The sequence below is a fragment of the Lynx rufus genome, unplaced genomic scaffold (assembly GCF_022079265.1).
Source record: "Lynx rufus isolate CCGP_SWC_20201006 ecotype Redwood Valley unplaced genomic scaffold, mLynRuf1.p SCAF_5, whole genome shotgun sequence".
NCBI lineage: Eukaryota > Metazoa > Chordata > Mammalia > Carnivora > Felidae > Lynx > Lynx rufus.
In genome coordinates, this window is record NW_025814867.1 from 6,731,537 (window position 1) to 6,756,397 (window position 24,861).

A 24,861-nucleotide genomic window follows, 5' to 3' on the forward strand; every position below is an offset into this window, starting at 1 on the left:
GTTCATCTGTTTTGTCTCTGAAAGTCCTCATATGAGTGAAGTCATGATTTTTGTCTTTCTCTGACTGACTAATTTCACTTAGCATAATACCCTCCAGTTCCATCCACGTAGTTGCAAATGGCAAGATTTCATTCTTTCTGACTGCCGAGTAATACTCCATTGTATATATATACCACATTTCCTTTATCCATTCATCCATCAATGGACATTGGGGCTCTTTCCATACTTTGGCTATTGTTGGTAGTGCTGCTATAAACATGGGGGTGCATGTGTCCCTTCAAAACAGCACACCTAGATCCTGTGGATAAATACCTAGTAGTGCAATTGCTGGGTCGCAGGGTAGTTCTATTTTTAGTTTTTTTGTGGAACTTCCATACTGTTTTCCAGAGCGGCTGCACCAGCTTGCATTCCCAGCATGCGATACTTTTGATAGCATTTTATCCACAGTGGAATTTCTTTCAAAATTGGAGTCAGTGTTCTTGAACCTTACTGCTGCTTTGTCAACTAAGTTAATGTAATATTCTAAATCCTTTGCTGTCATTTCAACAATCTTCACAGCATCTTCACCAGGAGTAGATTCCATCTCAAGAAACCACTTTCGTTGCTCATCCATAACAAGCAACTCTTCACTCATTCAAGTTGTACCATGAAGTTGCAGCAATTTCGCTGTCTTCAGGCTCAACTTCTAATTCTAGTTCTCTTGCTATGTCCACCACATCTGCTGGTACATCTTCCTCAAAGTCAATCATGAGGGTTGGAATCAACTTCTTCCAGGAATCAACATTCCTGTTAATGTTGATGTTTTGACCTCCTCTCATGAATCACAAATGTTCTTAATGACATCTAGAGTGGTAAATCCTTTCCAGAAGGTTTTAAATTTACTTTGCCCAGATCCATCATAGGAATCACTGTCTATGGCAGCTATATAGCCTTACAAAATGTATTTCTTTTTTTCTTTTGATTTTTTTTAACGTTTATTTATTTTTGAGACAGAGAGAGACAGACCATGAATGGGGGAGGGTCAGAGAGAGGGAGACACAGAATCTGAAACAGGCTCCAGGCTCTGGGCTGTCAGCACAGAGCCCGACGCGGGGCTCGAACTCATGGACCGCGAGATCATGACCTGATCCGAAGTCGGCCGCTTAACCGACTGAGCCACCCAGGCGCCCCCCTTTTTTTCTTTTTTAAGTGAGTGGGGGGAGGCGTTGAGGGAGGGGGACAGAGGATCTGAAACAGTCTCTGTGCTGACAGCAGCAAACCCGATGTGGGGCTTGAACTCGTGAACCGTGAGATCATGACCTGAGCTGAAGTCGGACGCTCAACCAGTCGAGCCACCCAGGCGCACTGAAATATATTTCTTAAATAATAAGGCTTGAAAGATGAAATCACTCTTTGGCCCATGGGCTGAAGAATGGATATTGTGTTAGCAGGCATGAAGACAACATTAATCTCCTTGTACATGTCCATCAGAGCTCTTCGGTGATTAGGTGCATTGTCACTGGAGCAGTAATATTTTGAAAGGGATCTTTTTTTCTTGGCAGTATGTCTCAACAGTGGGCTTCAGATATTCAGTAAACCGTGTTGTAAGTACCTGTGCTGTCACCCAAGCTTCCCATTCCATTTACAGAGCACAGGCAGAGTAGATCGAGCATCATTCTTAAGGGCCCTAGCATTTTTGGATGGTAAATAAGCATTAGTTTCAACTTTATATCACCAGCTGCATTCGCCTCTAATAAGAGTCACTCTGTCCTTTGAAGCCAGGCACTGACTTCTCTTCTCTTGCCATGAAAGTACTAAAAGGCCTCTTCTTCCGGGAGAAGGCTGTTTTGCCTGCATTGAAAATCTGTTATTTAGTGTAGCCACCTTCATTAAGTATCTCAGCCCGATCTTCTGTATTCCTTGTTGCGGCTTCACTTTGTACTTTGATGTTATGCAGGTAGCTTCAGTCCTTAAACCTCATGAACCAACCCTTGCTGGCTTCAGACTTTCTTTCTGCGACTTCCTCACCTCTCTCAGCCTTCCTAGAATTGAAGAGAGTTAGGACCTTGCTCTGGATGAGGCTTTGGCCGGAGGGAATGTTGTGGCTGCTTTGATATTTTGTCCAGACCACTAAAACTTTCTCCATATCAGCAACAAAGCTATTTTGCTCTCTTATCATTCCTGTGCTCACCAAAATAGCATTTTTAATTTCCTTCAAGAATTTTTCCTTTAAGAATTTTTCCTTTGCGGTCACAACTTGGCTAACTATTCGGTGCAAGAGGCCTAGCTTTTAGCCCATCTGGACTTTCAGCATGCCTTCCTCACTAAGCTTAATCATGCTTTTGAATTAAGGTGAGAGACGTGTGACTCCTCCTTTCACGTGGACAACTCAGAAGCCACTGAAGTGTTATTAATTGGCTTCATTTCAATATTGCTGTGTCTCAGGGAGAGGGAGAGAGATGAGGGAGTAGCCAGTTGGTGTGGTCAGAAAACACACATTTATCAAGTTTGCTGTCTTATATGGGCACAGTTTGTGGCACCCCAAAACAATTACAATAGTAGCATTGATGATCACTGATCACAGATCACCATAACACACGTGATAACAATGCTGTTGGCAAAATGGCACCAATAGATTTGCTTGATGCAGGATTGCCACAGATCTTCAATTTGCAAAAAACAGTATTTGTGCAGGGCCATAAAGTAATACACAATAAAACAAGGTATGTCTGTATTGAACTCCTACTCCTTCTTTTATAACTCAGCTCAGATAATCCAAGTCCAAGATAGAAACACCACGATTCAGAGCAGCAGATAGTAATTACTTCTGTGAAGAGGGAGGAGAATCTAAGCTAAGTCATTAATTTTTTTTAAATTATGAGATATAACATACACACAGAAAAGAACATTAGATACATATGTTTATCTTAACACTTAGTTATAAGGGCGACACTCAAAAGACAGCCACCTAGGCGATGAATTAGAACATTGCCAAAGACCCAGTTGCAAATGCTTGTACCTGTCTCCTAGAGTATGTGTGCATAGATTTCTCTAGGTTTCAGACTTTAGGGTGGAAAACCCGAGTCATAGGTATATCTTCAACTCTTCTGACAAAGTTAAACTTTTTCAGAATGGCTGTGTCAATTTACTTACTTTCTAGAGACGCAGTTCTTATTTCTTGACATCTTTGCCAACACTTGATATTTGTTAGACTCTAAAAGCTTGGCAGGTCTGATAAATGGTATTTTGCTATGGTTTTAATTTGCATTTCCCTGATTACTAATTAGGTTGTGCACCTTAATGTTTCTCAGTTATTCAGATTTCTTTTTTCATGAAGTACCTTTTTAAGTCTCTTGCCAGTTTTCTATGGTTGTTGTCTATTTTGTATTGATTTTTAGAAATTAATGAAAGCCTCCTCTGAATATTAGATTTTTATTGGATCTAAGTGTTTTAAATATTTTTTCCACTCTATAATTTGCTTTTTTGCTCTTTTTAAAAAAGTTTTTTATTTATTTAAGTAATCTCTACACCCAATGTGGGGCTTGAACTCTTGACCCTAAGATTAAGAGCTGCATGCTCTTCCCACTAAGCCAGTCAGGTGCCCCAGCCTTCTCACTTTGTTAATATCTATTGACCTGATGTCCAAAATTTTAATGTAGTCAAACATATCAGTCTTTTCTTTATTCCATGGTCATGTAGATATTTTCATTATCTTCTAAAAGTTTTATAGATTTGCCTTTCACATTTGGGTATACCTGGAATTGATTTTTAAATACAGTCTTAGGGGCACCTGAGTGGCTCAGTCAGTTGAATGTCTGACTTTGGTTCAGGTCATGATCTTGCTGTTTGTGAGTTCAAGCCCCCTTCGGGCTTTGTGCTTACAGCTCAGAGCCTGGAGCCTGCTTTGGATTCTGTGTCTCCCTCTTTCTGCTCCTCCCTAGCTTGCACTCTGTCTCTCTCTCTCAAAAATAAATAAAAAAAAAAAACATTAAAAAAAATACAGTATTAGGTTGGGGTCCAATTTTGTTTCATGTCTCATGAAAATACAATTGTCCTAATGCCATTTGTAGGAAGGTCATCTTTTTCTCACTGCTATGTTATGCCGTCTTTGTCATATATTAAATATCCACATATGCTTTGGTCTGTTTCCTTTTGTTTTTGATTCTCAGCTAAATCAAAGTGTGGTCAGAAAACACATTATATACTTCTAGTGTCTTGAAAACTTTCAAAATATTATTCTATGTGTAGTTATTTTTTTAATTTTTAAAAAAATGTTTATTTTTGAGGGAGAGAGATACAGAGCGTGAGTGGGGGGGAGGCAGAGAGAGAGAGAGACAGACAGACAGACAGACAGAATCCAAAGCAGGCTCCAGGCTCTGAGCTGTCAGCACAGAGCCTTACGCGGGGCTCTAACTCATGAACTGCGAGATCATGACCTGAGCTGAAGTCGGGTGCTTAACTGACTGAGCCACCCAGGCACCCCTATGTCTAGTTATAATGACTATTTCTGTAAATGTTCCCTAAATACTTGGAAAAAACCATGAACTTTGCAGCTACTTGATTAATAGTTCCGTGGTATATCTTTTCCCTCTTTTTATTTTTATCTTTTTGATAACCTTAGGCTTTAGTTTTGTCTTTCTATAAACATTGTTTATTGGCATTTAAAAATTCTGTGTTACAATCTTTGCTGATTTTTTGGAGCACATAGTCCATTTACATTTAATACAACTGTTGATATATTTGTTTTCAAATATACTACATTACTCTGTCTTTTCTACTTGTTCCTCTTGTTCTATGTTTCTCTTATATCTTCCTCCCTATCTTACTTTTTTGATTGTCTAATTATTTATTAGCTTATATCCCCCATCCTCTTTTGGAATATACTTTGTTTCTATTCTGCTAGCAGCAATCCTAGTAATTAATTCATGAATTCTTAACTTAGCAAAGTTTAATAATAATACAAACTTTTACTAGCCTGTCACTGTTGGAAATCTTGGGATTGCTTTATTTTTTATTTTTTATTTTTTATTAAACCTCAGCCTGTGTTCAGCTCCAGGCTGAGGATGTGTCTTACTAATTTTACATCCCCAGTGCTTGGGAAAGTGACTTCACCTTTGTCTTAAGGCAAACGCTCTAGCATACCAAGGCTCTGCTTACATCTTCTCATCTGTGTTGGCTGGATGTTCTTGAATGTTCTTGGCCACGTATGTCTCTGTGTTACACAGTTTAATGGATTAAAAAGTCAAGGTAGTGTTTATAGTAGAGGCATATTTTAAGGTTTCAGATATTTATACAGTCAACACTGCTGTTCTGTTTCTTGTTTCCCTTCAGCTCTGATTTTCCATCTGCCCTGGACCTCTAAGATTCGCTTAACCTTGTAATTGGACCACCGGCTGAACTTTCAAGTAGATCTAGTGAAATTTTCAAGGACTAAGCTTGTGGGTTCTTTTTTAAAGAGAATTTAGAGTCTTTATTTATTTAAAGCCATAGATTCAGTTTAGCTTTAATCTAAACAGAAAGTGAAAGATATTTTACAAGTGGAAGAGACAGCAAGAAATAAAGCAACAGCTAATATGTCAAAGCTGGAACAAGAACAGAGGTCAAGGTGTCTGGCTATTAGCAAAAAGGCCCAAATTTTTGTTCCTCTGGAGAGTCAGCATATCAAGTTCAGAAGTTAGGCAAAAGGATTTCCAAAAGGATCCCTATATACATCAGGAGATGTGGGTTGAGAAGCCATAGAGGTTTGCGATGAACTGAATCTTTAGAGAAAGGGTTCTCAAATGCATTGTCAGCAGATTTGGTAACTGGCAGGGAATCCTGCCTGGGAACTGGCTTTGGTGGTTCATTGGTCTTTTTCAACAGTTGATTAGCATCAAAGTCATCATGGTCTGCATTCTCCTGAGGAATGCCAACTTTGCTCTTAAAATAACTGGAGAAGGCACTTGAAGTCCCAGAGGAAGTCTGCTCTCCCTTCCTTGCAGGCATAGCAGGTGGCTGCCGAAGTTGAAAGTCCTTAAACATTTCTTTCACTTCTTTGACTTCTTTATCCCCAAGTGGGTCCAAGGCAGTGAAGGCATCACTGGAGGTGTCCTTTGGAGGGCCTGTTCTGGGAGGTGGTTGAGGAGGAGTGACCAGGAGAGAGGAGACCATAGGAGGGGACTGGGCAGACATAGTAGAAGTTGGAAAAATATTGCTCTGGAAAGGGTTCCCCAAAGGGCTTATTGATGACCAAGTATTGGGTGCCACAGAGGCTGATGGGCCCCAAACAACAGGGCCTGGAGGGGGAGTTAAAGCTGCAAAGATGAAGGCTACTTCCAACTTGGAACAGCTGGGCTTTTGGTAAAAACAACTGGCTGACTGAATCCTGAAGGCTGACCACTCATCGTGGCTCCCGGTACCACTGACACGGACTGATTGAAGACTAAAGATGTTGGATTCCATGGTCCTGCCTGGGGCGGGGGGGGGGGGGGCGGTGCTAACTGGTATACCACCTAAACCCGCAAGGGGTCCCACTGGGGTAGAAGCATTTGTTTTAAAGAGATCCAGAGGGTTGGTCTGTAGGGTTGCAGATTGTCCTGTAGGTGATGTCTGGCTGGGAAGTTCTGAGATGGGAGGGGTAAAGATGTCTGATGCAAGCAAGTCTTTTGCTGGAGACTTAGCAGTCCTTCTGCCTCGTCCTGGTTTGGTACTTTGTGGAAGTGGGATAATGGCTATAGGGTCATGTGGTGAGGACTGGACAGAGCTTTCCAAGTCCTGCTTTACGCCATTCGGTATGGACAGTCCTTTGGGAGGGCTTCCCACAAAAGGGTTCGGGGAGGATTTGACATGGAAGCCGTTCTGTTCTCTTTCAGATACCCCATTTTGAGTTCTCACTGCTGGCTGTGTTTGTGTACTTGAAAAGGGCCACGGGCCTGCCTGAGCTTCCTGTTTGCCAGTCAGGTTAGAGATTTGGTCAAACTGCTGACCAAAGTAGTTAACATCCCCATTCAGGGGCCTGTTACTCAGTGGAGTAGACAAACTACTCAAATTCTCTTTCTTCTGATCCGAAGATTTGAGAGAATCGAACGAAGAGGGTGTCGATTGGTCTGGCTGTGCAAAAGGATTGTCACGGAAAGGATCAGGATTCGGGGTGGGAAAGAAGTTGAGATTGGCAGAAAAGGCATTTTCAGGCAAGAAAGCTGCCTGAGGCTTTGGTCGAGGAAGAGAGCAGGAGGTAATGCCATTTGTTAAGAATGGATTTTCTCTTAAAGAATTCTGCTTGGTGTCGATTTCAGAGTTTAGATCCACTAACAGGATATCTTTGTTTTCTGCTGGACTATTTAGGTCAGGAGGTGTAGACATGTCCCCAAACAAATCCATCTGGTCAACACCCAATTTTAGTTTGTTAGCTTGGTCATCAAGGGTCAGTAGGGTCTCACTCCTGTTCTCTAGTGCCTTGTTGGCTTCTTCCATCTTTTTCTTTTCTTCTTCCTTTTTCTTTACATTGTAGATAACTTGAAAGAGGTCTTTAAGATCAACAACTAATGGCTCAGCCTGTTGTCCTGTTTTTATGACAAAAAAACTGATGCTGGCCTTCTCCTCCACACACATAACCAAACGCCTGGTTGTCTGTCACATCACGGGCAACAAAAGAAATTTTATTTACTGGGTGTTCATGCTCTATTACCCCAGTTGTCCTCATCAATTATTTTTATCCCAGAAAGGGAAATGTTGACCCAGATCCTTTGTTTGTGTTGTCCTTGAGACCAACCAGCTGCCGCCATTCCCTTTAGTTTCATCATAGAATCTTGGCTCATTTTATCCCCTCTTGCACTGGGCACATCATCAGTGCCAATCAGCTTGGCCTTGTATTTTACACCATCACCTTTGAATCTGGCCAAAGGATGCTCATCTGTCTTTTCAGAGCCTTTTTTTTCCTTCTTCGATGGTGCTTTTGGTGCAGCCTGTTGGTCAGGCTGACCATTAGTTGTGCTCGTTTCTACTTCGTTAGACATGGCAAGAAGGCAGACAGCCACCTCCAGCACCAGCAGACGCTTAGTGACACCAGGCAATCCCCGAAGTCTCAGATGAACATAACCTGCTACAGATACCTATCTGTCCCTGAAGACAGTAGGTAAGACCTCTTCCTGAAGCCTCCCCACGTCCCCTCCAGTTTAGCTTAAAATAATCTGGGTAAAAGAGTTCGTTGGCCATCTTTGGAGCCTAATATTGTACTTTTCTGCAAGGTATTATTTCTTTCTCCCAAGGTCTAAAGAGCAAACCCCTCATTGCAGGCTTTCCGAATGTCCAGTCTACCATTTGACAAGCAGTAGATGGAAGAAGTCTTGCTTCTAGACTCAGGTCCCCGGCCAGCTAGCGCCTCCGCGAAGCGAGCATGACTCCCGGGTGCCGAGCCTCCAGGCTGCCACAGAGCTGACATGGTGGGCCGTGCTTAAATAGCCGCCGGCCCGGGAACCTGGGGAGCCGTGCGGCCACTCCTGGTGAGATATGGTTCTAATCAGTAAGCTTGTGTTTTTAGTGAATAGATTTCTGAAAACTCTGTGCAATGCAAGCTGTGTATATTGAATTACTTTTCCAGTGGTTCCCATAAAAATTTGGGAAATGCATCTGTATAGAAAAAAGGTGGGGTGTGTTAGTTTGCTAGGGCTGCTGTAACAAAGTACCACAAACTAGGTGGCTTAAAATAACAGGCACGTATTCTCTCCCAGTTCTGGAGGCCAGAATATTGACGGGTCTATGCTGTCTCTAGAAGGTTCTAGAGAAGAATCCTTCTTTGTCCTTTCCTAGTTTTTGGTGGTTTCCAGCAATACTTGGCATTCCTTGGCTTGCAGCCACATCACTCTAATTTCTGCCTCTGTCTTCACAAAGCTTCTGTGTGTGTGTGTGTGTGTGTTTTCACATGGCATTCTCCTCTCTGTGTGTCTATGTTCAAATTTCCCTCACATTTTAGAGATATTCAAAACGGGATTAGGGCCCACTTAAATCCACTATTATTGCATCTACAAAGACTCTATTTCCAAATAAGGTCACATTTGCAGGTACCATGGCTTAGAACTTCAACATATCTTTTTCAGGGGTAGGGGGGGAACAACTCAAGTCACAACCTGGGGCAAAAAATGGATCAGGAATATCTTTGAGAATAATATCATCTACTTAATAAAACTAGTCTGATGATTGGGTACATTTCGTTCTTCCACATAACATATAAAAACAAGCCATTCCCCAAGTTCTCTGTCCATCCAGCTGTCTTAGATGGCATTTAATTAAATTCATGGGATTTAGATGTTGAAGAAGTGGCACCATCAACATCTGTGCTCCCTGGTTCAGAGAAACCAGGGAGGAAGGGCCATTTTGTTGAACTCATCCTTAAGATACAAATCACGCATCCAGAGAACATCTGATTTGTCCTGGGATAGCCCATGCCCTCAGTTATTCCATCATCACCATATTAACCTCCATCTGTGGGTGCTGACAAACCCCCAACAAGCATCTTGAAAGCCACTTTGGCCTCTGATGGGCCAACAGTGACAGAGAAAGGAGATCAAGGTTTCAGAAAATCTGTATCCATGAGGCATGTATGGCGGACTAGTCTCTAGGCTTTGTAATTGTATAAATGGGAAGTCTTAAGACGTGATTAAATATATATATCAGCAAATTTACCTGTTCCTTGTTATTGTGGCAGGAAATGTCCCAAGGGCTAATAGAAGATCATGGCTGTCATTAAGATCCTTTATACCCTATGTTGTCACATGAACTCTTTGCTCTCCTTCATCTTAAGACCCGCCACATTCTTTGGGCTGAATATTATCTTCTGACAACCCTTTCTTCACTCACTGCTTAAGTCCAATGAATTGTTTGGGGCTTAGTTCCCATTATCGCTTGTATTTAGAGCATGCCTGTCATAGAATAGTTACTTAATCACATTTGTAGGATGAATTTAAGAAAATATTGACCATACCTTTTATCTCTCAGTTCATCTTTTTCAAAATGTCCCTTTTCTTTTGATTATACTAATAATGGAAACTTGGCCCAAGGGAAATGTGAAAACTTTCCTTCTTAAGGTCTGCTTATGAGATGTGAAACTGGTTCTGGAATGTATCCAAAAGCTGCCTCTTTAGCCACACAGCAGGAAAGTCTGACCATTGGCAGCTTCAGGAGAGAGTGTTTTCCTCATCTAAATTGGAACAGAGCGCGACTGAGTTCTATAACAGGAAATGCAAGGGCTATAGAGAGTGTCCATTTTGTCTCCTGCCTCCCACCAATATTACAAGAGGGGAAACTGAGGTTCAGAGGGGAAAGAGTGTGGTGCAGGTGGCATGGCAGTTGGTGGAGTACTTAGGATTAGAACAAACTTTCAGGACAGTGCTACTTCCTGCCCCATCCAGACTCAAGCTCAAACTGCAAAATAATATCAGGAAACCTGAAAGTGAAGAGGTGATTTATGACAAATGTCAGTATCATACAATTTTTTAAAATGATGCTTTAAGATATAACATTGGCCTTGATATACCTTTAAAAATATTAATTTTAATGGATATCTCAAAGGCCTTTCGTGACATAGATCACAGATGTTACCCTGGGCAGGAACAATTGTCTGGCAACTCTCAACATGCAGTCATGCAGAATCCTAAATCAGATTGCCAATCCCTATGTGGTGTTTCACAGAGGACTACCTTGGACCTTCAGCAACATCCTTGCCATAGATCTTTGGAAGTTCTGGTCCTGAGCAGTTTGTCACAGTAGATGTAAGCTCTGGACACAATGAAAATAAGAGGACCAGGGACATTTTCTGGAAAGTAAGAGAATACATCATCTGACACTGAAATTCAAAAGGGTAGTCACAGTGGAGATGCTCTAGGCTTCTGACTCCTGTGGGCATATGAAGGCTTCTGCAAAGGTGGGCGCCAATTGCGTTCTCTTCCCGGTTCTGACACTGACCGGTGGCATGCATTGATGAGGGGGTAGCTGGGTGCCACCTGTAGTGGGAAAGAGTTATCACAGAGCAGAAGGTCACATCAGAACTGGTTATGTCCATGCTAGAGTGTCCTCTCTAGGGCCCAGGTGCAGTTGCTTTCTTACTGGTAGCTTCATCTTCATTCTGCATTGAGCTGGATGTGCTCATGTTGACTTGATCACTAAGGCCTCTAGTGACACTGTCATAGGATGGTGGGAAAGATACAGCAGACACACTTTCCGATTTGTCTGGGAGGGCACAGTTTTCATTTGCCATGAATCCAACAAAGGCTTCATCTGGGGGTGACACAGCCTCCTCCTCAGCCCTGGGCACACCTGGAGGGCTGGAGATTGTCTTGGAGCGGTGCAGCACATAGCTCCGATAGGCCTTTTGAATGACAGTAGCCGAAATGTCTTCTTGCTTCCACCGGAGGGTGGTTGCTATTGGTTCATAAGATGCTTTTGAAACATTAGTTGCCATAAACTTCTCTTCAATGTTTGCCTTCAGAGAATCCAACTCCCCAGATTCTCCCAGAACATTCTTAGTGAAGGCAAAAAGAATGTCCAAACAGTGGATCTTATCTCCAGGGACCAAGGGCAGGTCCATCTGGATTAATATATTCTGATTGGGTTTTGGGATTCGCAGGGGGCCAGAGAGGGTGTCTGCAAAGTCCGAGAGGGCAGAAAAGGTAATAAACTGAGTGGCTTCCGGGTCAAACTTCTCCCAGGTCTCATAAAACATGTCAAAGTCATCCTCACTCAGAGGTTCACTGCTCTCCTGTGTGGCCACATTGAAGTTCTCCAGAATCACTGCGATGTACATGTTGACCACAATGAGGAAGGAGATGATGATGTAGGTGGTGAAGAAGAGGATGCCCACGGCCGGGCTCCCACAGTTCCCCCGGGAGCCGTTGCTGTTGGGCAGATTGGGGTCGCAGTAGGGGGGCCCTGTGTTGAGGATGGGGCTGAGGAGGCCGTCCCAGCCGGCCGACGTGGTGATCTGGAAGAGGCACAGCATGCTGTTGGCGAAGGTCTGGAAGTTGAACATGTCGTCGATGCCGGCCTCCCACCTTACATGGGGGAAGCTGGCCATGCCGAAGATGGAGTAGATGAACATGACGAGGAAGAGCAGCAGCCCTATGTTGAAGAGGGCGGGCAGGGACATCATGAGGGCAAAGAGCAGCGTGCGGATCCCCTTGGCCGCTCGGATCAGCCTGAGGATGCGGCCGATTCGGGCCAGGCGGATGACTCGGAATAGCGTTGGGGAGAAGTAATTTTCGAGTGATGTCAGAATCGCAGAAAACACCAGGCCTTTAGAAGAGAGGAAAATGATCTAATTAGTACTTACAAGCATGAGCCTTGACAAAGCTGGCCGCAGTCACACTCTCCCGTCTCTGCTCTGTATGGACCTCCATGTGAGGATCTGTAATCAAGTACTCTGGGCCCTCTGAGCATTGCATGGTGATTGGCATAATGTAGGGGCTCCGTACATGCTCACTGCATAAATCCTTTGTCTCTGAAGTAAGTCCCATCCTTCCCACCATGTTCTTATCTTTCTTTCCTTCCATCTGGAATGTCTTCCTCTTAGTCAACCTCCATGGTCAAAGCCCTACCTTCTGAAGCCTAGCTGGAAGTGATGGCACCATATTCCACATACACACAGTCCTTGTCCATTTCTGTCTATGACACAGGTCCTACTCTTCCTTGAGAATTCAGCCTTGGGACATGCCTTTTCCTCCACCCTTGTCCTGTGCTCTGTGAAGGTCAGGGTCCCTCGTGATTCATTTCCCCATCTCCTACTGGGAAGATTGACTTAGTTCCTGGCACATGGTCCTGTGGATAATTGTACAGAGCCTGGTGTTAATTACAAGGGGGGCCTGAGGAGTCGGGCAACTTGCTGACAGCTAAAGCAGAATGGCTTTGAATGGCCAGCTGTCTACATAATGGCTTGTATTTGTTTCTTTCATTTCCAGCTGTGTTTGAACTCTATGTTAGGGCCTGCAGATAGGCTTGTTTAGGGTCAGTTACAGCCCTCCCACCCCCAACTACAAACAAAGTTGGAAAGATGAAGAATGTATATGTCTCCCTATATGATATCTAATTTGAAGATTTGTGGGACACAGGGCCCACCAAAGATTAGGCGAGGCCTTTAGGTCAGACAGGGTTCGAAACCTCTTAGGACAAATGGTGAGGAGTGTGGTGGCCAGCTCTCTCTCTCTTTGCCAGGGTTCCCTTGACCTTCGTCTCCTACTTACCTTTTTTCATATGAATATGGGTGGTCACAGTATTGTGTTGGAAGGAGGAAGGAAATGGGAAGAGATTCAAGAAGCAATTATAATATTATATTATAAAATCTTTATGAAAGCCCCTCTCTTAAAGTCAATTTAACTGGGATATTTTTCTACAGTGTGGGGTACATTATGTTTCTATATAATCTACTAAGATTCTGCCAGCCAACCAGTTTACATGTACTTCAAGGGATAATGAGTCTTCATACTTGTAGCAATTAGGTACTCAATACATGTCTTGCTGGTGGGAAGGAAGAAAGGGAGAGAGGGAGGGCAGGGGGGTGAAGAGGTGGGTTCTTTCACTAGTTTTCTAGCTGCCTCTATGACTTATTTCTAACCAGTGGATGGTGTTGCTGTGTGGGTCATAGGAACTAGCAGTTAAGGTGTCCCCATCATAGATTGGAGTACTTTGAGTATATTTATTTCTATAGAATTGATATGGGAACCCACATAAGCAAGCTCTTTTCTCTATTATAAAATCAAAATGGCCTTTAAAATCTCTCACTTTGGGAAAGCAAACAAACAAAACAAACCTCCCACAAAAACCACCAGCAGCAGGAAAACAAAGCAAAACACAAAAATAAATGTAAACTCACCAACAAATAAACACAACCCAAGGCTGTGTTTCAGCACCTGGGTGGGGAGATTGATTAAATGCTGCCAGGTTGTATTTAGATGCTGTTAGCTTTTGATGGTAAATCAACGGAAAATGAAATCCACAGCTATGCCCTGACATGAAAAGTAAGCAAGTTATGATATAACAGGTCAGGATATATTTATAATGCAAAGTAAAGCTGGCGCGTGGGATTTGGCCTTTGTAGAGCCAAACTTTGCCTAAACCACAAGCAGGCCAGGAACACTCTCTCGGTTATTGTTGGAAAGCAGCTAGTTCATTAGAAGAACATTAGCCTGGTCTGGGACGCTTGGGTGGCTCAGTCGGTTAAGTGACTGACTTCGACTCAGGTCATGATCTCGTGGTTCGTAGGTTCCTTTGGCTCTGTGCTGACAGCTCAGAGCCTGGATCCTGCTTCAGATTCTGTGTCTCCTTCTCTCTCTGCCCCTCCCCCACTTGTGCTCTGTCTCTCAAAAATAAATAAACATTAAAAAAAAAAAAAGAAGAAGAAGAACATTAGCCTGGACTAAATTCAGCTCTGCCCTTTACAAACTGTGTGACCTTGTATCACTTTCTTAATCTGTGAGGCTCAATTTTAAATTCCAAGATGAGGATAAGAACACTCCAGAGAGCTATTGTGAAGATCCAAGGAATGCATCCCAGTCCTCAGATGTCAGCAAGTACCCAGCTATGGTGGCTCCATTCCCCACTTTAGCTTCTGACTTTATTAATTTTCTCTGAACACTCATTGGTCCCCCAAAACTGGGCCTATCATTCAACACCCACACTAGGCCCTAAGAGCATTGACCTCTTGGCATTGATCCTTTGATTTTTCTATCACTCACATTCCCTAAGTGGACAGTTTTATAGAGATTTAATTCTAGATCCTTGACTTAAGAATCTCCTTTGTACAGGCAGTTTCTACACTATACAGTAGCACTGAATAAATGTTTCCTGATTTTTAAATTATTAGGGTTGGACAATCATTGTTTAAAATTTTTTTTTTTTTACATTTATTTATTTTTGAGAGACAGAGAGAGACAGAGCACAAGTCGGGGAAGGGCCAAGAGAGAGGGAGACACAGAATCTGAAGCAGGCTCCAGGCTCTGAGCCATCAGCACAGAGCCCAGTGCGGGGCTTGAACTCATGAACTGTGAGATCATGACCTGAGCCAAAGTCAGACGCTCAACCGACTGAGCCACCAGACGTCCCTGGACAATCACTGTTTTATAAGAAATTTCATTTTGAAATAAAGCTCTCATATAACTTAAAAAAAAAATCTCCTTTGAACACTCTTAGTATTTCCCACTCTTCTGGCAACCACCTCCTTTTCCAGAAAGTATTTTATGACTCACCTCACATCACACCACCCATTCTTCACTTTGAAGGCCATCAAGATAAGGGAAACTCCATCATCTTATTTTCTCTGGAGGAGTGAGTATCCCTAACAGCCCCCAAAGCTCAGCCAATGGGCTATGCACACAGTAGGTGCCTAAAAACCCTTCATGACTGCATGGAGAAGGCCGATGGAAACTCTCCATTTCACAGAGAGGCCCAGAGGCATTTTAAACCTGCTGCTCTTGGAAAGCAGCAAATACTGGGCTCCTCTAATACGTAATAGGTATTGGACAAATGTGTTGGTTGCCCTCTTGGTTTTGAAAACAACAACCCAAACAACCCCAAGCAGAGGCTGGGCTTCCCCGCCAGCTGTGAGCCCACTTACTCCCAATGGAGAGGACCACGACAATGAAGTCAAACACATTCCAGCCGTTGGTGAAGTAGTAATGCCGTAAGGCGAACACCTTCATGACACACTCTCCCGTGAAGACAGCCACAAAGAACTGGTTGACTTTGTTGAGGATTTTTGTCTTTTCTTCACTCTGGTCATCAGTCTCCACCATCATGGTGATCATATTGAGGCAGATGAGGACCATGATGATGATGTCAAAAGCTTGTCTGGTCACAACGTCAAAGACAAAGCCCTGGTACTTGTTCTGAGAAAACAAGAGATGGTATATCAGGGCCTTACTGGCCAACATACACAACGCATCTAGAGAGGCTGTGCTCTCCACAGATGGCTTTCTAAAGCCTGTCTCTCTTGTCTTGCTCACACTCCACATCCAGAGAGAAGCCAAGTCCTGTCCTTACTCCTTCCAAAATCTTATCCTTAGTTGACTCTACCTCAATGCCTCGATTCAAGTCCTTGTTATCTTTCTCACCCCTTTGAAGTCATCAGGCACTTTGTCCTTGCTGGTGCTCCATTTGCAAAGTCTTTCCCATCCCTTCTCTTGGCTGTCTAAATCCAAATAGTCTGGAGTGATCCATTTTTCTTAAGCCCCACTTCCTCCAGGGAGATCTCCCTAATCACATCATACCACATTGCTCAGTTCCTCTTTCCTCCCGCAGCCTTTGTAGTCAGTCTTGAGTTCTATCATTTCATGTGTGCTTCTCTTCTCTGCTAGATAGTGAACTCTTTGAGGAAGGGGCCATGTCTCATTTAACATTGTGTTCCCATAGTGCCTGCATAGCATGAGTTCAAGAACTGCAAACTCAGAGCCCCTAGGTGGCACAATCAATCGAGCGTCCAACTCTTGATTTCAGCTCAGGTCATGATCTCAGGGCTTGTGGGGTCAAGCACTACATTGGGTTCCACACTATTAGTGCAGAGCTTGCTTGGGATTCTCTCTCCCTCCCTCTCTCTCTGCCCCTCCCTTGCTCATGTGGCACTCTCTCTCTTGCTCTCTCTCACAAAAACAAACAAACAAAGAACTGCAAACTCAGTGGCTGCTATTCTCCCCCACCCCAGGTACCCCAGGTCAAAGGGACAGGCTTGGGGTCCTTCTCTTTTCCCATTGTATCTTCCGGAACTTTGCTCCTCCTGCAGCTTGCAAAACCCTTCCTCCTCTGAAGCTTGTGTCATTTATGTAGCCCACCTTTACCTCTTCTTCACTGCTGACACTTGCCAACCTCCTGGTCCTTTTGGCTTCATTACTGAGGAGTGAGGCTTTTGGCCAGATATGGCCTCTCTTGGCTGCTACCTCTTGGTTCCTTAGCTAAATCTCTAACAACCCAGCTGTTCCTAGCTTAAAGAAAAATCTTCCTGAACCTTACAACCTACCACCCTCCTCCTCCCCTCCACTCTTACAGTAAATTCTTAAAGGCATGTTGTGCAATCACTGTTTCCCACTCACTCCAACATAGCTTTTGTCCCTATCCCGCCACTGAGATGGTTCTCATTCAGATCACCGATGACCTCCATAATGTAAGTCCATGGACACCTGTTCAGCATTGCTTGCCACACATGCCACGTTGAAACTATCCTTTCTTGGTTTCCATCATGCCTTACTTTCCTGGTTCTTTTCTTGCCTTTCTGGCTTCTCTGTTTTGAGTCTTCTTTATGCAACCCATAGATGTTAGAGCACCTCAAGGCTCAGTCTAGGCAGGACTCTTCACCCTATTCTTTCTCTCTTAGCAATCTCTCCAGCCTGTGAATTAGTAAGTACCTGACATGAAATAGATCCTCAATAAATAGATGAATGAATGGATGACAGAACGGACAGCTCTGAATTACCCATACCTCAAATAAAATTAGAAGGCCAATCTATTGTGTATAATAGGCACTTACTGAATGTGTACTATGTTTGGGGCTCTGCATGAGTGGAGGCAGAGAGGACCCTGTCATGAGTCTCACCAGGGGGCTCACAGAAGCTGCAAAGCAGACAGAGAGGAGAAGGGCTGTGACAGAGGCTGGATCTTGTTTTCTGCTTCCTGGTGGGGAGGGGTTGCTACTCTGTGGGGTTGGAGTAAAGGATCAGACCCAAATGGGCCTGGATCTTGGCATAACTGCTGGTCCGTGTCTCTTCTGGAGTGGGAGGGGGATTGCAGAGCCACGAATAACTTCCATTTCATCACTGAAAATGGCAAGAAAAATAAAGGCTTAATTATGACCACACAACTTGTAATTGAACAGAGCAGGTGACAGCATTACTGAGATGTGGGCATTGAGTTTGCCCCAGATATTTGTATGTTGGAGAATGGAGTGGCTTGCTGCTCTTGGCTTAGCCTGTGGGCAGCGATCACTTCTCTGCAACCCTCAGTGCTCTCAGAGATGATGAAGTGGGTGACTGATGATGTGATATTCTAGAGCCTATTATTTTCCCATAAAGGGGAGTATGTGAAACCTGCTTTTAGTAATTTCTATAGCAGGGGATGTTACAGAATGAGATTTCCCAGTCTTGTGGAAGTCTTAGTCTTTGCTATGGATGAAGCATAAAATTTAGAACTTGAGCTTTGCCAGTAGTGTGGAGGTGTGTGTGTGTGTGTGTGTGTGTGTGTGTGCGCGCACGCGCACACGCACACACGCGTGCATGTCCCAGGTTGACCCTGCTGTGAAATGGCACCCATGCACCTATGGGGCAGAACTACTGTGTCAATGCTCAGCTTTTATCTGACCAGTCAACATATTGGGACTACTAAGGGAAGAAGGTGAGCATTCCAGTGCTAATAATCTAGTGAAAAGAGAGCTGGATCTGGGAAGGTGAGTCTTAGGTGGGAGTGGGAATTTCTCTTTTGGCTTGGGTCTGGCCTTTGAGGAGGGTAAATGATCAGGCTTGTCCCACTGGGTGGTGAATACCAAGATGTTGCCTGCCATATGGATGCCAGCCAGGAGAGAGGGCAGGGGAAGGCTTTGGGCCCTGGAGAGCAGCCATATGCAGTTGTTGCTTGGGCCCCTGCTCTGCTAGTTTCCCCTTTGGGACCTCTAAGACTTCAAAGTCTTAATTAAATGTTCGGGTCTTGCCTCAGCTATGATAAGGGGAACAAAGGGAAAATTATGTTGGCTGTGTTTGGAACAGAGTATTAAGGAGAGAGCCATGTTCTTCCACTAAAGCTAGGACAGTGTTGATAGTTAATTAGTAATACACCCCCTTCCCATCCAAAGGGATGATGAATCTCAGGAATACAGCTGGGCTGTGATGTCTCACTTTCCTTATCCATGTGAGGGCTTCCCTGAGTGCCAACCTTGGAGGGTCTTGGTTATGGCTTAAGCGGGAGAAATGATGATTTCATTGTAAGTCTTCCTGCCCAACCATTGTCTTCCACTCTTAATGTAGTGCCTGGAATTTCAACATTAGGTTCCTCCTTTTGTATTAAGATAGTGTCCTCTCCAGGGCCCTTTTCTGAAATTCAGTTAATCCTATCTCAGGGAAATTGTCCTCCTTGACAGGAGGAAGGTATGGTGGCCTGTGGGGTTGGTTGATAAAAGGGGAGAAGCTGAGATGCTATGGAGAGATTGAGCAGTGTATAGGGCAAGGTACCAACATGATTCGCCAAGGGATGTCCCTAGCACAGATTCCTTAGCGTCTAGTTCAATTGTGGACTCAGCATTGGTCTAGCCACCAGTGATGGCCAGCAGGGACTCAGCTGCTTTATTATCTGTAAGTCTCAGGATCCTTCTCCCCTGACTTGATGCTGATTGGCTGGGCTCAGTCATTTACCTACATCTTTTAATTCTGAGCCCCTTCCTGCCCATTAACCTGGCCGACAGAGGGATACTCCCTGAGCCTTAAGGACTTTTCCTTAGGTTCATTCCACTCCAGTTATCTTGATCCTTATGGGGATTTGGAAGGAAATCTCTGCCTCTACAGAGGTCTGAACATCCTATCACCCCTCATTGTAACACTTCTTTTTATTTTTTATTTTATTTGAGAGAGAGCATGAGTGGGGGAGAGGGGCAGGAGAGAGAGAGAATCTCAAGCAGGCTCTATGCTCAGTGTCGAGCCTGACATGGGGCTCAATTCCACAACCCTGGGATCATGACCTGAGCCAAAATCAAAAGTCAGATGTTCAACCAACTCAGCCACCCAGACACCCCCATTATAACACTTGTTATTAGAATTGAGCCTAGTGATACATTTGTGACCACTGTTTCCAAGTAAAATACATCCAAAAACCATAGCATTTTTTTCCTCCTGTAAATGTTTTCAAGGCTGTGTGCTCATGAAGTTTTTAGTCACTTATGCAAACCCCATGCCTTGATTTAGAAATCCTAATGCCATGGCCAACAGAATGTATGTCTCTCTAATTCTAGGGAAAGGTCCACTCCTTTGTTGCAGGTTCTTAGGTTTTGCCCTGGTGGGGGGAAAGGCTAATGGCATTGTGCCCTATGCAGCACCTGTAGTTTTCTTCACAAATACCACATCTTAACCACAGAAAGGTTATGTAAAGGAACAAGATGCCAATTCCATTCACTGGAGTGGATGGCTTAGAAATTCTTGGAAGAAGTTCAGTTGTACATTTCCAGCATAGCAATACTCCCACTCCCAAACCTGTTCATCCACTCTCAACAGAGGCCAACTAGAGGTTTGACATTTTCCATCTTCTGGTGGAGGACTGAGAAGAACTTAGGTGATAACACGTATGGTTTGGGTGTTGCATTTAATGGAGAAATAAAACAGCATGTCTCTTAGGGTCTTTGTGAATAAAGAATAAAAGTGGAGTATGGCTCTAAGTTTTGGTTAGTCTAAACACAACTTTTTATTCCTATTGTGCCACTTGACCATGACCATCACTGGGGCCAGGATCCCAGGGGGCTGGGTTTCGGCCATTTCCTCTCTGTCTACTATAGGGATGGGGTGGAATGTAGGGTGAGGCTGGAGATTTATGTATGGAGGCTAGATCATGATGCACAGCCACACAAACCCTTCATCTCAGGGCTCTAACCACCTCTACTATCGTTTAGCCTAACCTGTTCTCAATCTTGTGATTGAACCCTAAACTGGTTGAGGAACTCAGTACTTCCTTAAACAGGTCAATTTGGAGTAACTGTAGGAGATATATTCACTCCAGAATACCACAGTTGCTTCTTTCAGTCTTCTCATTCCTTGGGTCTTGGAACTCTCGTTACCTTATCCCCAAACACAACCCAGATTTACTGCTTCACAGAGAGCACTGGTCAACCCCTACGCAGCACAGGCACAGGCACAGGTACAGGCACAGGCTGTCACCTGGATTTCCAGACATACTCTTCTGGATGGAAGCTCTGGGGCTTACCAGGGGCCGAGGGATGGGCTTCTGGGGCTTCTTGGAGCCCAGCTTCTTCATGGCATTATAGTACTTCTTTTGCTCCTCTGTCATGAAGATGTCCTGGCCCCCTAAGTATGAGAGGGGATAGCACACATCACTATTATTAAAGCAATGGAAATTTCCAGGGATACCAAAATCAGAGCAGGCTGGAGAAGAAGTACATCTCCTCCTACTCCCTTCTCTGTAGAAAGACAAGTCAAGGCCAGAGTCAAGCAGCGTCCTGTCTGGGTGCCACAAACAGTGACAGAGTGGATAGGACTGAGCCCCAGCTCTGACTCCCTGTCTGGGACTCTGGAACAAAGCCTGTTTCTCTTCTTCAAGAACCCAGAGGTGTTGCCTCAACAGAGTAGGGGGCATTTGAGAGTAGAACCCCAGGAGAAGGTAAATATCATTTTAAATCTGAGCCTTAAATCTAGCCTGCTCATTACAGTCAAATCCACTAGGCTTCTAGAATCACAGTTCCTGCCAGGGGCAAGAGCTTCCTTCAGAGCCTTCTGGAACAAAGACCCTGAGACCCAGCCGCTTAACCCCTTTCTGAAGAGGAGCTGAGGACTATTACTGACTTATCCAAGAATTCCTTGGAGAATTCTTGATTGGTTCTCTTAAAGCCCTGCCATGTGTGTTGCCCTCTGCAGTTACAGTTAAATTCCACCGTTGGAAATGCCTTCCTCCCTTAGTTTTGGGTTTTCTTTAAGGACCCTCTAGACCTCCTTCATTCAACCCCTCACCTTTCACTTTCCTGACATAATTTGAAATCTTCCCATCTCAATAGCATGTTCGTGTAAATTAGTCACTGCAAATGTGGGGATGCGGGCTGAGATCTGTGGAGATCTATGGGATTTCAGAAAATTTGTGGGCACAGAGGGCTTCTGGGGAGAAACATCTTGGTGGGGCTGGAGGCAGGGGCAGGAGGTTGGGAGCACTTGGTGGGGACACACTGAAAATTTGGAGCAAGGAGTCAGCAAACACAGTTTCTCCCCCAATTTGATCACTGACTTTTCTCATTCTATCACCTAACATGGCCAGCTCCCTGTCAAGGCCTCAGTTTCCTCATCTGTAAAATGAGAGAAGGGATTGCTTGAATGGTCTCAAAACCCTCTAGGGTGCTGATGACACTGGTCAGCCTTCACAGCTACCTTGCTGAGCCCCTCTGGGACAGAGAAGGGCCCCACTTCTTATCCCCAGAACTCTGGTTGAGGATTTGCTGCAGGTGGGATGCCTGCACCATTAGATATTTATTCTAAATTACAATAATAATACAGTAGCTCAGCCCTAAACTAGGTGCTTCTTGTATAGAGTTTTATTTACCTCTTACCAGAATCCTTGTGTAGGTAATATTAACTCCATTGAATGGATGAAGAACCTGAGGCTCAGAGAAGTGTTTAATATTGCCAGGGTCAGCCATATAGTGATAGTTGAGCAGGGAATGCAAGCCTAGGTTTGTGTCATGTCACAACCAATTTTGGGCTCTCAATGCTGTGCTATGTGATTTATCCATGTCACCCTTTTTTTCTCTGGATCTTGGCTTACATAAGTCTAAAGTTCTGCTCTATCCACCTCAAAGGAATGGAGGGGATTAAATGAAAGGATTAATGGAGGGTAACAAGAAAGCATTTTATACCTTTAATGCCCTCATATTGTAATGGAAACATGAAAGGTTATCTGGGATTGGATTCCTATTCATCAGAGTCAGCATCCATGGAGGTGAGGGTCTTCCTACCCTTCCCAAGGAGGTTGGGATTCTGCCAACATTGGAGCTCTGGCCCTTCCTGAGGCCTCCTAGATTCAGTGCTCTGGGGGGTCATAGCCCCAGACAGAGGCAGCAAGTGCTGGGGCCATTTCTTTCCCTGTTGATATTTCCCAAGGGTCACCGGGGACATATCCAATGCACCTGGTTTTAGCTGGGAAGACCTTGGCATTCTGGGAGAGAGGGCGGGGACTCCGGCAGGAACAGGGTGGTTGCTGACACAAAGAAATGTAACTCTTCTAGCAGCAGCCCCAGGACATCAGCAGGGGTGAGGGCTGTGCTCAGGGTGCAAAGGTGGGAGTTGGTATTAAAGGTCAAAATTGGGCTCCCGGTCAGGCATGAGGGCTGCGAGTAGTGTTGATTTTGGTCATGAGGCCAGGGGACAAGGAGTGGAAGATTCACCACCACTGCAAAAACACCTGAGCCCCACTTATCTTTTTTTTCTGTTGATTGAAGTTGTCAATTATGACCCCAACGAAGAGATTGAGTGTGAAGAAGCCACCGAAAATGATGAAGATGACGAAGTACAAGTACATGTACACATTGTCCTCCCACTTGGGCTGCAAGTTCACCTGTGAACAGACAAAGTGAGGCATGGAGAGCAAGTGGGTGTATGTTTGTGCTCATCCCTGAGACAAGGACACAGATGTGGGTGGTTTATTTGGGAAGTGATCCCAGGAAGCAGGAATGAGGGAGGGGGAGGTTAAGCAGGAGAAAAGTTGATGAAGGGGGTGTTGTTAAGCAGGCCAGCACTGGGGGACAACAGGCACTTTATCCTGTTGGGGTTCTCCAATAAACTGTGTGGAACACACCTCAGAATTGTACCTCTAAGACACACTTCTCTACAGACTCCCAAAACTTATCTGTGAGGCAGCCTCTTTGGACATTCAAACCCCGCCCTTGGGGGAGGGGTTGCCGAGCGAGCCGTAAGGCACTGAAGAAAGTCAAGTCTCAGATGAGAATCAGAAATGTAGCACGTTGGTGGACCCAAGAGGCAGGCTGAGGGGATCTGGGGCAGGGCATCGGCACTGTCTGCCACAGCAGCAAAGGGTCTTGCCCCAGCAGCACCCATCTCCTCCACCTGGCTGATGTGACAGTACCCTTGTCCTAGCCACCACGCTGTTCCTGCCTCTGCCCAAGAGTGCCCTCGTACACAGTTCTGGAGTGGTTATCTGATACTTTCCTCAATGGTGAGCAGAAAAGCTTCGAAAGCCTGGGTAGTGTGCCTGGTAGGGGAACAGGTGCGGTTGGCTTAAACACTCAGTAGAGGGCCAGCTGGACACTGCTCCAGGGAGGGACAGGGCCAGGCTGTTGGGGGACTGCCTCTTCTGGTACCAAGGCCACCCTCAGTCCATTTCAAATAGACTGATGTGAGTGGGATGCACGGAGGGGCAGGCAGTCGTCATAGCAGGCTGAGACTCACATCTCGGGAATCAACAGCTGCATACATGATGTCCATCCAGCCTTTAAAGGTTGCCTGGAAACAAGGAGCAGAGGCCACTCAGTGTCTGCCTATCGTCTACACTGAACTCTGTTTGATTCACTTATTTGTCTGTTTTTCTCATAAAGCATGGGACCCCTGGAACCAATCCTCCATGTGTGCCAGGGCTAAGCACAGTGCCTGGCACACCACAGCTACCCAGGGATTATTTGTTGAACAAATGCATGAACAAATAGTGGGATGCATGAAGGTGTGGGTAACTGCGTGACAAACATATAAGCAATTGCATCAACCCCTGACTGAATGGAGGACTGAGTGAACAAGATGTAGGCAAGGTATGAATGCATGAGTGAACGGAAGTATAAATGTGTTTGCCTGTCATCACCACCAGCACTTTCTATCCTTACAATAGACCGGAATATTACCATCTAGGAGAGGATATGCAGAAGACTGAACAGGGGGCTGTATCATGTCTATTTTGTGTAAGTAGTGAATTCTAAGTCATCACCTGATACAATCCCACTGAAGGTTCATCCCTCCATTCTATTCTACCATCCCACACTTGTCTAATTGCACCACTGTGCACCACTGTGACATTGAATCAATTGGTGAGGCTCTTTGGCCTCATGGTAGTCCATAGGAATGGGGAGTGACTTCAGCTCACACTGAGTGCTACCCCTTGCAAAGTCTCTACATAGCATTTTGTGGAAGACCCCAGACCTTCCACATTATCAAGCAGCCAAAGGAAGAAACATGG

General features: G+C 44.6%; 1 protein-coding gene and 1 pseudogene across 3 annotated transcripts in view; both read right to left on the minus strand.

Moving 5' to 3' along the window:
* Nucleotides 1-5,653: 5,653 nt before the first annotated feature.
* On the minus strand, nucleotides 5,654-7,973 carry LOC124526065 (disabled homolog 2-like; annotated as a pseudogene).
* Nucleotides 7,974-11,029: 3,056 nt separating this feature from the next.
* The window catches only part of SCN10A (sodium voltage-gated channel alpha subunit 10), a 93,983-nt gene continuing 80,151 nt past the window's right edge, over nucleotides 11,030-24,861 (minus strand). For all 3 annotated transcript variants that reach the window (XM_047099427.1, XM_047099426.1, XM_047099424.1), the window contains 5 exons: nucleotides 24,087-24,140; nucleotides 23,098-23,235; nucleotides 20,884-20,988; nucleotides 15,557-15,827; nucleotides 11,030-12,243 (listed from right to left, as the gene is read on the minus strand). In XM_047099427.1, coding sequence (XP_046955383.1) covers nucleotides 11,030-12,243; nucleotides 15,557-15,827; nucleotides 20,884-20,988; nucleotides 23,098-23,235; nucleotides 24,087-24,140 — 1,782 coding nt within the window. The remainder of the gene's footprint in view (nucleotides 12,244-15,556; nucleotides 15,828-20,883; nucleotides 20,989-23,097; nucleotides 23,236-24,086; nucleotides 24,141-24,861) is intronic.